Source organism: Anticarsia gemmatalis, chromosome 29, assembly GCF_050436995.1.
Source record: "Anticarsia gemmatalis isolate Benzon Research Colony breed Stoneville strain chromosome 29, ilAntGemm2 primary, whole genome shotgun sequence".
NCBI lineage: Eukaryota > Metazoa > Arthropoda > Insecta > Lepidoptera > Erebidae > Anticarsia > Anticarsia gemmatalis.
The window spans coordinates 5124308-5139704 of NC_134773.1; the positions used below are offsets into that span (position 1 = coordinate 5124308).

At 35.3% G+C, this 15397-nt stretch overlaps 2 protein-coding genes across 5 annotated transcripts in view; both read right to left on the minus strand.

The window, feature by feature from the left end:
- Nucleotides 1-14588, minus strand: part of LOC142985332 (uncharacterized) — a 98765-nt gene extending 84177 nt beyond the window's left edge. For 2 of the 3 annotated variants that reach the window (XM_076133441.1, XM_076133442.1), the window contains exons 1-5: nucleotides 14299-14588; nucleotides 14024-14122; nucleotides 12936-13126; nucleotides 12053-12257; nucleotides 11482-11572 (exon numbers count right to left, since the gene is read on the minus strand). In XM_076133441.1, coding sequence (XP_075989556.1) covers nucleotides 11482-11572; nucleotides 12053-12257; nucleotides 12936-13126; nucleotides 14024-14115 — 579 coding nt within the window. In that variant the 5' untranslated portion in view covers nucleotides 14116-14122; nucleotides 14299-14588. Of the gene's footprint in view, nucleotides 1-9634; nucleotides 11395-11481; nucleotides 11573-12052; nucleotides 12258-12935; nucleotides 13127-14023; nucleotides 14123-14298 lie in introns of those variants that run through there. The other variant, XM_076133440.1, reaches the window with a different exon arrangement.
- Trissin (trissin) lies at nucleotides 1816-5763 on the minus strand. Of its 2 annotated transcripts, XM_076133144.1 has the most exons (4): nucleotides 5659-5698; nucleotides 4411-4479; nucleotides 3540-3673; nucleotides 1816-2880 (listed from the first exon to the last, which is right to left on the minus strand). In XM_076133144.1, the coding sequence occupies exons 1-4, from the start codon at nucleotides 5696-5698 to the stop codon at nucleotides 2701-2703; spliced, it is 423 nt and encodes a 140-aa protein (XP_075989259.1). In that variant the 3' UTR covers nucleotides 1816-2700. The 2 variants fall into 2 exon arrangements, with proteins under 2 accessions (XP_075989259.1, XP_075989258.1); XM_076133143.1 differs by lacking the exon at nucleotides 4411-4479 and having other exon boundaries at nucleotides 5659-5763.
- Nucleotides 14589-15397: the final 809 nt, after the last annotated feature.

A 15397-nucleotide genomic window follows, 5' to 3' on the forward strand; every position in this document is an offset into this window, starting at 1 on the left:
CACGGTGCCTAACACCTACGTTCCATGGATTTGGCGGGAGATTTGTTAAAGCCAGCTAATATACAACACTGAATATAACTTTGTTTTCGTCGAAATGACGATTACATTAAACACGTAAAATTTTAACATTATATTAGGTCGGGGAAAAAGTCTTTTCGCATTATAGTATGTATGAACTTGTAATAAAATCTTTCCTCTACACAAAAAAGCTCGATATTTGGGTACCTCACGAGCTCACTGAAAGAAACCTAATGAACCGTGTACTCATTTTTGATTCTTGAAGCCATAGAGATTTTATTACAAGTTCATACATACTATAAAGCGAAAATACTTTTTCCCCGACCTAATATATCGCTTTTCTAGGATAAGTGCACGAAGTGATTGGTGATGATGATTAAGTGATAATAACTTGTAAGTGGGTAGTTATACATTCGCCGCACTAAGTGTCAGTATCGTCACAGGATCGAGACGCGCCGGCGCCGAGTTCGCGAGCCTTGCTTCGTTTGCCGCTGTTTCTCCAGCGTACATAAGTAACAATTTGAAATAGAATTACATTATGAACTAATTTTATATTTAAGACAAGCACCGGAATGTTTTAAGCCATGACAGTTAGAGACACTCTTTAGGCCCTAATCCTCGGTAGAGACATCCATACTTTCCATACTAATATTATAAATGCAAAAGGAACTCTGTCTGTCTGTCTGCTACTCAATCACGCCTTAACTACTGAACCAATTTGCATGAAATTTGGTATGATGGACATATTTTGATACCCGAGAAAGCACATAGGCTATATATCATCACGCTATGACCAATAGGAGCAGAGTACAAGTAAAAAATGTTACAAAAACGGGAAAAGTTTTGGCCCATTCTCTCTTATATGACGCAAGCAAAGTTGCGCGGCGCAGCTTGTTTGAAATAGAATTACATTATGACCTATTTTTATATTTAAGACAAGCTACGAAATGTTCTAAGCCATGACAGTTGTATAAAGACACTCTTTAGGCCATAATCCTCGGTAGAGACATAGCTTATAAGACTTTCTACCATTTTTAAGCCATTAAATTAAATAATTTATATCCAGTCTATGCCCTAGGCACACACCTATGAGTGTTCCAAGTGATGTGTGTATTATAAATAATGATCACGTTGTTATAACGGTGAAGGAAAACATCGTGAGCAATGACATGTCTGACAGTTGTTTAACACAGCTCTTGAAAGTCTCACTTGATCAGCGTGGTGGACTCAAGGCCTAACTCCTCCCTCATTCTGGGGGATATCTTTGCCCAGCAGTGGGACAGTAATGGGTTAAGACACGTTAAGTAGCACGTTTGTCGCAGTGGTTAAAGTGGTCACCTCGCTGCAATTGCCGCAACGCCGCGTGTGGCGGGTTCGAATCCCACCCGGGACAAATCTTTGTGTGATAAGCACGACTATTTGTTCTGAGCCTGGTTGTTAATTTATCTACATATGTAGAAGTATATAAGTATGTTTTCAGTCATTTGGTTACCATAGTACAAGCTCTGCTTAGTTTGGAATCGGATAACCGTGTGTGAGTTGTGCAATGATATTTATATTTTGATATTTATTACTAGCTGGCCCGGCAAACGTTGTTGTGCCATAAAAAAAAGTGTCGCTTAGGGACATGAAAAATAGATGTTGGCCGATTCTCAGACCTACTCAATATGCTCACAAAGTTCATGAGAATCAGTCAAGCAGTCTCGGAGGAGTATGGCAACGAAAACTGACGCGAGAATTTTATGTATTAGATATTTATTGTATACTTAGGTAGGTATGTTAGTAAAACTGTTTTATCTGGACAATGATGTTTTATTCATTACATTCAGTAATAATACATATAATTTTATGTCTAATTTTCCAGCCATTATAGACATAAAATCAGTCGAGAATAAAAATATTTTTAAACTTTATAATTATCAAGAAATGTTTACTAAATACAGACATTTTAATCATAACTTTAGTTTCATATATAAAATATGTATTTATTCATAATATGCATGTAAAATGTCCGAAAAAATATTTCCGCCATTTTGAATTTTCTTTTCCCGCCAAAACTACGAACTGTCATTTTGACATTTCGAAATATTTGCCAGAAAAAAATGGCTTTGGATAATTTTACTTGCAAATTATGACTAAATACATAAATGACTAGTTTTTATAATAATTACAGTTTTATACATCATACAAGAAGCGATTGGAAATACTGTAATATTGTTATCAAAACATTGACACTTTGAAAACTATCCATTACATAATTATATTATTCGATAAATATGGATTCGAATTAATGATTTTTATAATATTTGCGATTGGCAACTTACAATTGGCCATAGTTAAACGGAAACGATCCAACCCACACAGACGTAGTTTCGAGATATTTAACTTTTAAGTTCAGATCACTAACTTTGGGGACTAACTCAGGACTATAACTTCATGGTGGGTTTGAATTTTACTTGGATTGTTTTCGTGATATTAAAATTTTAACTTCAAGGAGTGTTTTGGTATACATAACTCATTTTACCCATAGTGTGGGTTGGATCCTTTCCGTTTAACTATGGCCAATTATGTACTTAAGATAGTATTATAAATATTTTTATATAGGAATCGAATCACCATTTTATTTTTCACGATACAACAACAAAATCACAGTATTTCAAATCGATAACACTATCGGGCTTCTTAGGCCATGTCTGTACCATAAATGTGATTTTCAGCGATATCGCTTCCCATATAGGGATGGTTCTCGTTGGACAGCATGTTGGCGAGCCATTGTTCCGGCATGGGAATGTTTTCGACCACGAACATAGGCAGCTTGGACCTCGGCTGGCTTTCCTTCATGTCTTGTGATGGGGTATAAAACTAAAAGAATAAAAAGTAGGATATAAGCATTAACTAACAAATGGTTGAGTGAGGTTACAAATTAATACCAATGACTGCCAATGAGTGTTCCAAGTGACGTGTGTATAAATAATCCGTATATAAATAAGGCTCACTTGTTATAACGATGAAGGAAAACATCGTGAGCAATGACATGTCTGACAGTTGTTTAACACAGCTCTTGAAGGAACATTCTACCCGCTTTTGTTGAATGTGGTGGTCTTAGAGCCTCTCTTATATTGTTAATAAGAATTTAGAATTCTTTAAAACAGTTTTTGTAGGATTTAAACAAGGTTCTAAGCTAACCTTCATACATTCGATTCAAAACTAAACTCAGTCATTTGAAATTTTAATGATACCCGTAGTCAGCAGTGTTGTGACAATGGCTTAAAATGTATTGTTATTATTCTGCCTCCGTGGCGCAGTGGTTAAGGAAGCCACACTACCATTGCGTCGGGAGGTAGTTCGATTCCCACATATAACAGTTATTTGTGTGACCACAAATAGTTATTTCGGGTCTAGTTGTACTTTGTGTCCGTTGTTTGTATGTTCGTAAAAGTCCCCGCGACAAGAGCAATTCTTAGTGCGGGAGTTGTCTTTTAAATAGATAGAATTGTATTGTATTAGTTTTGTTCCCTTACCTTGATAGCCTCAGGGCCCCTCTTCTTGCGAAGGTAGTTGAAGCAGCAAGATCTGAAGTGCCTGGTACCACAAGCTGATGCGCACTCACTGCCGCAGGAATCGCATGACAGACTCGCGGCCCAGAGGGTACTGCCTGTTGCCAAAATATTGAGAAATATCAGTATTTGTACAAGTCGCAGTCAAAACTATTGACTAGTAAAATCAGTCAAAACTGACTGAACAGGCTGGTCAAAAGTAGTTTGACTGGTTAAGAGTTTTGACTGCAACATATTAACTTAAGTAAATAAATTTGGAAGAGTGCCATCTAGTTTTCAACACACGTACTAACTTACGCATATAATGTAAATTGATTATAACGCCATCTCGTACAGTCAAACTAACACGAATTAAACTAAAAGTTTCAAATTCGAATGAAGTTAGAAGAAATCTTACTAAATTTCGATAGTCAGATATTTTATACAGAAAATTACACCCATGCTGCAAGCAATGAAGTAACTAATCTAAATCTAAGGAAAATTCTATTATAGAGACGTTTGATACTATATGTAAAGAGTTGGTCGTGAACACAGCATGCCTGAGAGTCATTTAAAAAGTTCTTGAAGGACAATGAACAGTGAAGAAAGTGTAGTTTATGTTTCTACAGAGTTCTACTAATAATTTACAGATTTCTAAACCATTCAAACTAATATTCATCTAGGAAATAAGGTTATTACTGACATTTAAGTGATCTAACACATAATCTACAAAAAATACGTTAATCTAACATTCCACTCTACATCTACCACTAGCTCTAAAACACTAACACCTGTCAATTTGACAGCTGTCAAAACTGACACCTGTCATGACTGTCATCGTGACATGCTAACGCACCTGAAGGGAAGTCAGCGGATGCCGTGGCTTCCTTTTTATGACGTTTAGAGTCCGCTTGCGACCATGTCGCTGACAAATGAACGTAATATTAATTTATAGCCGGGTGGTAAAACCTCTCATGAGGAGCAGTACTTTTATCATATTTATTTAAGTATATTATAAATAATGGTTGTTACGTGGTTTGTTTGTTTGTCGTATGGTTAGTGGTCAACCTAGTGTCAAAGTTGTTCAAGCCGCCCAAGAGGCCTTTGACGTGGCTTAACGACTGTTATCTTAGTAGACAACAACCGGGACCGACTTTTAACGTGCCCTCCGAAGCACGGAGACGCCCAGTTCAAATACCACTATGCGGTCACCCATCTATGGAAAGACCGCGCCAATGGTTGCTTAACACACAGATCGTTTACCGACCGGTGAGCGCAACTGGCTGTGGGCGCCTTACGTGGTTAAAAGCAATGATTGAACGAAAAATGGAGAACCAATTTCATCTCTGAAGAATCTCGGTAATCAGTATGCTTTGATAGTCACGGCTTTGAAAATACAAATCTAATAAATTATGTGTATCCCATACAAATTAAATTACTTTTTCATTGACATACTTAAATGACTTGCACTACTTATATCATTACTTATTACTTATTATTGGGTTATTACTTATTATCATAGCAAATAAACATGGACCCATAAATGCAAGTAATTCAATAAGGAACTACAATAAAAATGCAATAAATTGTATTGTATTCAACAACAGTAATATGGTCATATTATTAGTTATAGTGTCGTAAAAATTGTATACGGTGTCCTGTATAATAAGGTTTTTGGCCCTTACTTTAAACAATCGTATTATGCACTTTACAAAAAATGTTGAAAAATATTATTTTAAAGAAAGCCTAGTCGAGCTTAATTTTAAAGCTCTTAATTTTATACTAAGAAGAAGTTAAGCTTTTTCTTAATATAACGTTGAGAGAAATTAGGACAAAATTTTATTTGATATTATTTATCAAATCGAGAAGTAAATTAAAAAAAAAAAAGTCTTATTTATTTTCCGAAAATACGCGTAAACAATTTTTTTAGAATAAAGTAGAAAACAATTGGGGGGAGACCTTTGCTCAACAATAGTACAGAATAATAATAAAAAATATAAAACGATATTTTTTTATTTAAACGCACGATCATCTTTAATAAAAAAACCGAATTCTAACACAATAAAATATATAATATAATTTAATAAATAAAATAAAAACTTACCAATAAGCATAAGCGAAACAATGGCTGTAATCTTCAACATTTTTAAAAAGTAATTTTATAATAGTTATATGTTTGTACAAGAGATGGCGCTGAGACCAAAGCTGAAGATGGAATGGCTTTCTCTGAACGAGTACCCCTTTTTATATGAAACAAAGTTTGCTTAGTTTATATGCGTAGGTGCTGCGTGATAAAAATATTAGATGTTTTATGGTAGCCATTGATTTTGATATTTATTTTGTAATTTTTAGATTAAAATTTGTAAATAAATAAGTTGTTTTGTTGACTATTAAAAGCAAAGAAAGAAATCTTGGCGAGTAAAATTATCTGTTAGGTACCACAAATGTAAAAAATACTTTTATTTCAATTAAAAAAAAATGAGATCCTTTTGACAGATTGTACCTAATTTATTTTTCATAAGGATCTACCTACCTACGTTCGAAACTTTCGAAAATCCCGTTGATATAATTTATCAGCTAGTTCTGTAATAGTTTTAATTTTCTATCGTTTTTAGGCAAGGAAAACGGAACATTTACTTATTTCAGGAGTATTTACTACAGTGCTATCTATAATTTTAGATCTTCAAGAATCGTCATCATATTTAAACCGATATAATGTAAGTTCTTACTTATACTTTTTATTCCTTATTTATTACTCTCATAGCCCGTTAATACGACAGGAGTTGTGGTCTCTTAGGCACGGAGGTCTACGACACTAATTTCTATCTCCACAAACACTAACTAGTTTTTTAACCGGTATATTTGAATCCGAGACCTGTGGCAACTATAGTGTCAGCTCCCAGTCTCACCGGATGCAGCTGAATACCAGTATGTTACATGCAGCGACTGTCTATCAGACCTCCACAACACAGTTACCTGGCTTATAACACGCAACCGAAAGATCTAAAAAATTATTTCCTTCTTTGATAAAACCTTGCCTAAAAAATTTTTAACGCATTTCTTGAAGCCATGCGAAGTCGCCAATCCGCTCTTAGTCAGCGTGGTGGACTCAAGGCCTCTAACCCCTTCCTTAGTTTGGAAGTAAATAGCCCAGAAGTAGAATAGTAATGGGTTAGAAAATATCTTTATCCGATTGAGCAACGTGAAGTAGGGTTATATTATCTGTGGTCAATAAAAAAATAACTAATTTGTCATTCAATAGAGTTCCCGCGTTTACATTTTTATGAACAAAGTTTAAAAGATGATATTAAATTTGTTTTACTTTGATAACATGGTTATATTTAGATAAATATTGTTTATTTGTGCTAAATTATTGATTTAATATCACGACGGGTTAATAGAAAGGGGTTTAGCAGAGAAAAATAACCTTTATATGCACGTTTGGCGCAGTGGTTAAAGTGGTCAACTCGCCGCAATAACCGAATCGCCGCGTGCGGTGGGTTCGAATCCCACCCGGGACAAATCTTTGTGTGATGAACACGACTAATTGTTTTGAGCCTGGATGTTAATGTATCTATATAAGTATGTATTTATAAATATATAAGTATGTTTATCAGTTAGTTACAGTACAAGCTCTGCTTAGTTTGTAATCAGATGACCGTGTGTGAGTTGTCCAATGATATTTATTTATTCTTTTCTTTCATAACTTTAAACTTTCGCGTTGCATGATTATTACGTACTAAACTTCGAATTTCACCTCCTTCGGAAACAGCTGGAATTCCCAAAAATCCTCTCTTAGTGCTCCTCTACACTTACTAAGGAATGTTCATAGCAAATGTCAAGTTTGTACGCTCAGTAGTTTCAACTGTGCGTTGTACATCAGTCAGTCAGTAACGGAAGAGTTTTATATAACTTCGCTTGCGTCCAATAAGAGAGAATGGGTGAAATTTTTCCCTGTTTTTGCAACATTCTCGGGTATCAAAATATCTCCATGCAAATTTTCATGCAAATTGGTTCAGTAGTTTAGGCGTGGTTGAGTAACAGACAGACAGACAGACAGAGTTATTTTCGCATTTATAATATAAGTATGGATTGATTAGTAGACATTTTCCAAGCGAACTCGCGCGTGATAATAGTGTAGTTATTGAAACATGATACGTATTGTGAGGAAACACTCTAGATGCAAACTAAAAGCATTGAGTGATATCTCTTTGAAATGTTTGCTTACGATACACTTAGTGGGGTAGGCAGAGATTTTATACATACTTACTTTTAAATGTAGCATACATCGTACCCTTGTAGTCACAATTTTTATCGTTCTTTCTTGTATGTAATGTGTTGTAAATAGCAGTGATAGCCGAGTGGTATAAGTTGACACCTCCCACGCAAGTGGTCGCAGGTTCGAACCCGAGGCAACACACCTATGACTTTTCCAAGTTATGTGTGTATTATACTATCTATACTAATCTATACTAATATTATAAAGCTGAAGAGTTTGTTTGTTTGAACGCACTAATCTCAGGAAATACTGGTTCGATTTGAAAAATTCTTTCATTGTTAGTTAGCCCATTTATCGAGGAAGGCTATAGGCTATATATCATCACGCTAAGATCAAAAGGAGCAGAGTACCAGTAAAAAATGTATCAAACGGGGAAATTTTTGCCCCATTCTTTGTCATGTAATACAAGCGAAGTTGCGCCCATAGCCAGTTGCGCTCACCGGTCGGTAAACGATCTGTGGGTTAAGCAACCATTGGCGCGGTCATTCCATAGATGGGTGACCGCATAGTGGTATTTGAACTGGGCGTCTCCGTGCTTCGGAGGGCACGTAAAAAGTCGGTCCCGGTAGTTGTCAATCAAGATAACAGTCGTTAAGCCACGTCAAAGGCCTTTAGATGGCTTAAACAACTTTGACACTAGGTTGACCACTAACCATACGATAAATGAAAATGAAAACTCGTACATTGTATGAAAATTACAGCTTCTATCCGCGACTTCATCCGCGTTAAAAGAAGTAAATAGTATCCTATGAGTTAATTCAGTTTCTTTTTCTTCCATTATCAGCTGTTAAAACTTTAGGCCTTTTTTAGCTTATTCAAAATTGGTTACTACTTATGACAGTCCCGCTACTGGGCTAGGGTCTCTTTCCGAATTAAGGAAGGGGATAAGCCTTGAGTCCACCACACTGGTCAAGAGCGGGACTTTGTATATCTTCAAGAACTGTTCTAAACAACTCTCAGGCAGGCAAGGTTGCATCACGATGTTTTCCTTCACCGTTGGAACAAGTGATAATTATTTCTAATACACACATCACTTGGAAAAGTTATCGATGTGTTGCCTCGGGTTCGAACCGTCGACCAGTTGGGAGGTACCAGCTTATACCACTCGGCTAACTCTGCCTTTAAAATACCTAATATGATTTAAGGTATTTTTATTATTTCCTTGCAAATATATTTTTATGGTCCTTTGTCTTCTTGCATACTAAATCGTATTAAATTGTATTGAGATGTATAGCCTAGAAAACGTAGCAGACTTTCGCTTTTCAAAAAACAACAAGATCTGGGAATCGAACCCGAGACCTCGCGACAATATTCTCCATCCACGAAAGTTCAAAGCAATATCACGCTTATTACACATAGGGGTAGGTAGAGACCAAAGAACGTCACTTGCTACAATCCTTGGAAACCAGTTATGTTTCTATTTTTATTTTAATGAGATTTATAAAATAAAATTCATTTAAAATTTATCTTTCCATTTGGCGTTCTTTGGCCCCTATATACCTACCCCTATGGGAAAAAGGCGTAGTTATTTAAGTACTAGAGGCCACCCGCGACTTCGTCCGCGTGGAAACCCTTCCTCAGCAATCTCGATCCGTCGGGAAATCCGGTATAAAAGTAGCCTATGTGTTATTCTGGATCTTCAGCTACCTATATACCAAGTTTCATGGTAATCGGTTCTGTAGTATTTGCGTGAAAGAGTAACAAACATCCATTGATGCTCGCTAACTATCGCATTTATAATATTAGTAGGATGTATGTATGCACATATGTGTGCATGTATGTTAAAATAAAACAAATTAGCTAAAAAGACAATATTTAATATTTACAAATCAACTATAACTTACTTATATTTAATTACCAAATAACCAACAAAACTTATACTAAAATATTACTAATCCATAGTAACTCCCAGTCCCAATAACTTATCTCCAGAGATAGATAGATTATATAGTTGGACAACTTAGTAGAAAGCCGTGCACGATTTATCTAGATTATAATTAATAATTCAGTGTATTTCCAAAATAAAGTATGTGTATGAAACAGGTCACCGTCAGCTGCATAAGCCGAGTCACTGATGTTATACATTCTGTATGTTGTATACCTCCGTACCGCGAACCTTGTATACAAGACTCTCTACTAAGTTAACGTTGTCATGGTTACTTTATTAGATATAAAGTAACCATGACAACGTTAAAATGTCACAGTCTACTATAGTTAAATTTTATCTCCTCACTTGGTCAGCGTGGTGGACTCAAGGCCTAACCCCTCCCTCATTACGGGAGGAGACCCTTGCCCAGCAGTGGGACAGTAATGGGTTATAATCATTTGTGTAAAAAATCAATTCCATATAATTTCTAAAATTATTATTGCATACCAATTCACAATCCGTTTTATAAAGACCCGTTTTCAATAACTTACTTACAGTCAGAGTTAGTACTAAAGTTTAGTTTAATCACGATTGTAATATTTGAAAATATTATGAGTTGTAAAAAGGTCATGTGTTCGTAACCGGCGGTCCTGTATGACAACATGTATGTATGTGATAGCAAGGGAAGTTTGTAAGGATCGTACCAAGTGACGTTCTTTGGACTCTGCCTACCTCCTATGAGGCATCCTAAAACATGCAACGAGATTAAATGTTAGTTTTAAAATCACGCCTTTGTCTCCATATGAGTAGGCAGAGACCAAAGACCGTCACTTGGTACGATCCATACAAACTTCCCTTGCTTCATTCACATACATACATGTTGTCATACAAGACCGCCGATTGTAGTAAACTGTAGAACACTTTATGCTATCTCTTATTAAGGGTAAGTTATTGAAACCAATCGATATGAAAACTCCGGCCTGCTATTTAAAAATGTCTTTAAATAACTCCCAAAGAAACCTTTTATAATACATTTTTTTATACAATCTAGCTTCCTATGAAATATACTAGTATCCAAATATTTTACAAAAACATTGCATTTATCGCATAGTTAGTGGTGAACCTAGTGTCAAAGTTGTTGAAGCCTTTGACTGAACCAGTGTTATGTTAACAAGTTAGAAAATAATAGCTAGTATCACTCACCGTGTGGTAAACGCTCAGTATGTTAACCCGTACATTACATAGATGTACGTGCAGTGATATTTGAGCTGAGCGTCTCCGTGCTTCGAGCACGTTACAAGTCTAACTTGTTAACATAACATGAGTTCACACAAACACTTCAACTACTTTGACACTAGGTTTACCACTAACTGAAGAAATATAGAAGACATAAAAAGGGATAATTATTTAATATTTAACAAATATATTTACATATTATTTGCATTAAATAACTTAGCATACAGACCCATTAATAGTAAAATCCTCCGTGTTTCGGAAGGCATGTTAAATTGTACCCGGCTGTCATTTTCAAAGATTTGACAGTCGTTAACAGTAGTCAGAAGCTTGTAAGTCTGACGCACAGTGTTACTTAGTATCGTGTTATAACCCAGGTAACTGTGTTGTGGAGGTCCGATAGACAGTCGCTGCATGTACAATACTGGTATTCAGCTGCATCCGGTGAGACTGGAAGCTGACTCCAACATAGTTGGAAGAAAGGCTAGACTGATGATGATACCTTGTATGGATCTGTATGTACTAATATTATATATTTATATAATTACTTCATTTTCGTAAGAATCTAAATCGCTTTTAGCTTTTTTCGCTTTCTCGTGTCTTTTGGAGTGCAACATTAATTTACTTCTTGTCATGAACCTAAAAAGATAAATTAAATTAAATATATTTGTACAACTCACACAAGGTCATCTGAATACAAACTAATTAGAGATTTAATATCCTGCCATTCATCCAATAATTCTATCAAACCACCTGAACAACATTATAGCCATAGAATCATCCAACACAATGTCCAAGAACTCATATTTTTATCCTTTTATCCGTCCAATCAGTTTGCCAACTTGTCACCAAACTTGTTATCCAACCAAACGCCTAACATGCTATCCAACCAATTATCCATAGATAACAAACTTTTGCAATCAATATACTTTCACCTTTGTACAATTCGACCCAACTGCTACTCAACGAACTGTGCAATTATATGTCCAAGCATTCGTTTATTACGTTGTCCAACTAATCGCCCAACATGTTATCAAACCAGTCATCCAACATGCTCTCCAACTTGTCATCCAAACAAGTTATAAAATATTTTTTAAGTTAAAATTTAGTTGTTTTTACCTTTTATTACACACGGTACACTGATGCGCTCTATCACCGGTATGCATTTTCACATGCATCACAAGATTGTTCTTTTGTGTGAAACTTTTGGAGCAAATCTCGCAGACGTGCGGTTTGATGCCCAGATGGATCTTCTCGTGACGGTCTAGGTCTGCTTTGCGGTAGAACGACGCGCCGCATTCCGTGCAGTTGAAGTTTTTTATACCTGATAAGAGAAAAAAGTAAAGCAATTAAAATTGTGACTTAAGACTGAATTTTCTAAAGAACTTTCATCACCCGATAGTAAAAGAATTGACCAAAATCCTTTCTTAGCGGATGTCTACGTCATAACATGTACCTGCATGTCAAATGTCAGCTCGATCCGTCCAGTGGTTTGTGCTGTGCGTTGATAGATCACTATGTCAGTCACCTTTGAGTTATATACATATATTTAGATATGACTTTTTTATGCATGCAAGGTTGCCTCATAATGTGATTTGATATTCAATTATTTATATATTACTAGAGGCCGCCAGCGACTTCGTCTGGTAATCCATCTCGTGTAAATGCGGATCCCTCGGGAACTCCGGGATAAAAAGTAGCCTATGTGTTATTCAGAGTCTTCAGCGACCAAATTTCATTATAATTGGTTCAGTAGTATTTGTGTGAAAGAGACACAAACATCCGTACATACATACATACATTCTCACAAACTTTCGCATTTATAATAATAGTAGGATTAGTAGGATAGAATGTCCCTTATTCATAAACACACTATAAACCTATTTTAGTGTTTTCTCTTTTTCATTACGCTAAGGAGTGAAAGAAACAAAACACTTTATAAGCCTTTCATTACTTTACAATTTTTTATGAATAAGAGGGTTAATCATTATTATATAGTTACCTGCATGTGACAATTGATGTATACTAAGGTGTCCTAGCTGTGTGTATGTCTTCCCACACAAAGTACACATATAAGGTCTCTCTCCGGTATGTGTACGTACATGTTTCTTTAACTCGTACCTAGTAGCAAATGTCTTAGGGCAGTGGTCGCATTTAGAACGCTCTTTAGGTACGGAGCGCTTTCTTATACGTCTGAAAAAGAGTAAATATGGTAGTACAACTCACACATGGTCATTGGTACAATAAGCAGAGCTTGTACTGTAACTGGATAACTGATAATGCATACTTATATAAAAGCAATATACGTTCTTAAGTATATAAGTAAATCCTTTTGGACAACACACACACACAGTCATCAGATTACAAATTAAGCAGAGCAGATAAACATTCTTATATACTTCTAATACATACTTATATAAATACATTATCAAGCTCAGAATAGATACTCGAGCTCATCACACAATTATTAGTCCTGGGTGTGAATAAGTTTTCTTTTTGAGCTTGTTTATTTCTTTGAAATTAGCCTAAGATAAAGTTATATAAACTCTTATCTCAGACTCAAAATGTTAAAGGATTCAAAACCAGCACATTAGTGACTGATCCAAGTAAAGTAAATAATGATCACTTGTTATAACGATGAAGGAAAACATCGTGAGCAATGACATGTCTGACAGTTGTTTATCACAGCTCTTGAAAGTCTCCCTTGATCAGTCTGATGGATAAGGACCCAAGCCCATGTACCCTTCTCATATGTGACACTTGCCCAGCAGTGGGACAGTAATGTATGTCGTATGATTAGTGGTCAACCTAGTGTCAAATTTGTTCAAGCCACCCAAGAGGACTTCGACGTGGCTTAACGACTGTTATCTTAGTAGACAACAACCTGGACCGAATTTTTACGTGCCCTCCGTAGCACGAAGACGCCCACCTTAAACACCACTATGCGGTCACCCATCTATGGAATGACCGCGCCAACGATTACTTCACCCACAGATCGTTTACCGACCGGTGAGCGCAACTGGCTATGAGTACCTCAAAACAGGTGATAAGGGGGACATTAATGATTAGAAGTAATAAGAAAAAACTTACTTTTTCTTCTTAGATGTGCCATCATCGTCATCATCAGATATTTCTATCACTTCACACTTAATTACCACCTCTTCTACCTCCTCATGTTCCATTTTAGCACTGAAATACGATAAAAAATAGAATATGAGCCATTTTTCGTAGTTACGAACCTAAAATATGTAATTCCATTTTTGAATAATTGTGTGGTAAAAAGCGCGGGAGTATTGCCGCTACAACTCGATATGGCTGTAAATAAATGATTTGTTATCGAATAATAAAGAATATAAGTTAATTACCTGCTATAAAATCTGTTTTGTTTTTATTCTATGATACAAAGTCAAATAAGTCATAAATATCGAAATCTTATCTATTTATTTTTACTGCAAATGTAAGTACTTGGTTTCAAAGCATTATGCTAGTATTAACAACACTATTTTGGTGTTTTAAAATAATATTTAACTTATAATTATTAGGCCTTTCTTAGGAATAAACGACATGATACATTCGTTTTTTTTTTATTATTGACAAAAAATCTTGTTTTGCAAAGTAAGAGATGTAAGATAGGTGTTTGCGTGGGTGTAAAGAGCAAGGCATGATTGGGAAAAATGCTTCAAATTTAAAAATATCGGAGAGATGTAAAAAATGCTGGTTGACAGCTGACAGTTCTCTGATTTGACATCTCGGTTTGATTAGGGATGTAATATGAGAAATTTAAAAACTACTATGTAAACAATACTTTTGGTAGGATATTTTGGTTATCTTTGTAATTTCGTAGCTATTTTGTTAGAGTATTTTACAAAACATTCACTATATTTAAAAAAAGACGTAAAACGTTAATGTTTGTCTGTCACCTATTTATGGTCAAACTATTCATAGAGAAAAATATATTATAAAACTACTAAAGCGCCGTCAATTTATTAGCATTGCAACACCGTGATGTACGTTTAGTTAGTGCTTTAGCGTTAAGCGTGACAAAAATGTTATCACGAAACGCAACGTCTCCTAATAAACTCTTTGCTTATACCTTCTTCAAAATTAATTAATGAAATATTGAATATTGTATTGATTTAAATAGACTTCTTCTTACTATTTACTTTGTCTGTAAAATAGATATTTAATCTATGTATGTATCCACACCTTTTCCTTTTAAATAATCATCTCGAAGGTCACAGAAAGTATTTTCTTACTCGAAAAATGATTTTTTTCTCCCAATTTTCTATGAACGCATTCTTCATAATATACAGATGAGTCATTTGCTAAATTTAAAAATGGTTACGGCCATTAATCAGTATAAACACAATTTTATTTAAATAAATGTAGGTATGGAGAAAAAATTACAACACCTTTAACTGGCCTTCTTGTATAAGACGGCTAAATTGAAAATACATTAAGTAC

Excerpts from the sequence above, each read along its gene's own strand:
- Trissin (XM_076133144.1), bottom strand. The coding sequence starts at position 5,698 with ATGTTGAAGATTACAGCCATTGTTTCGCTTATGCTTATTG. Across the intron at positions 3,674-4,410 it reads ATCCGCTGACTTCCCTTCAG|GCAGTACCCTCTGGGCCGCG; the intron begins GTGCGTTAGCAT and ends TTTTGGCAACAG. Across the intron at positions 2,881-3,539 it reads GGGGCCCTGAGGCTATCAAG|TTTTATACCCCATCACAAGA; the intron begins GTAAGGGAACAA and ends TTATTCTTTTAG.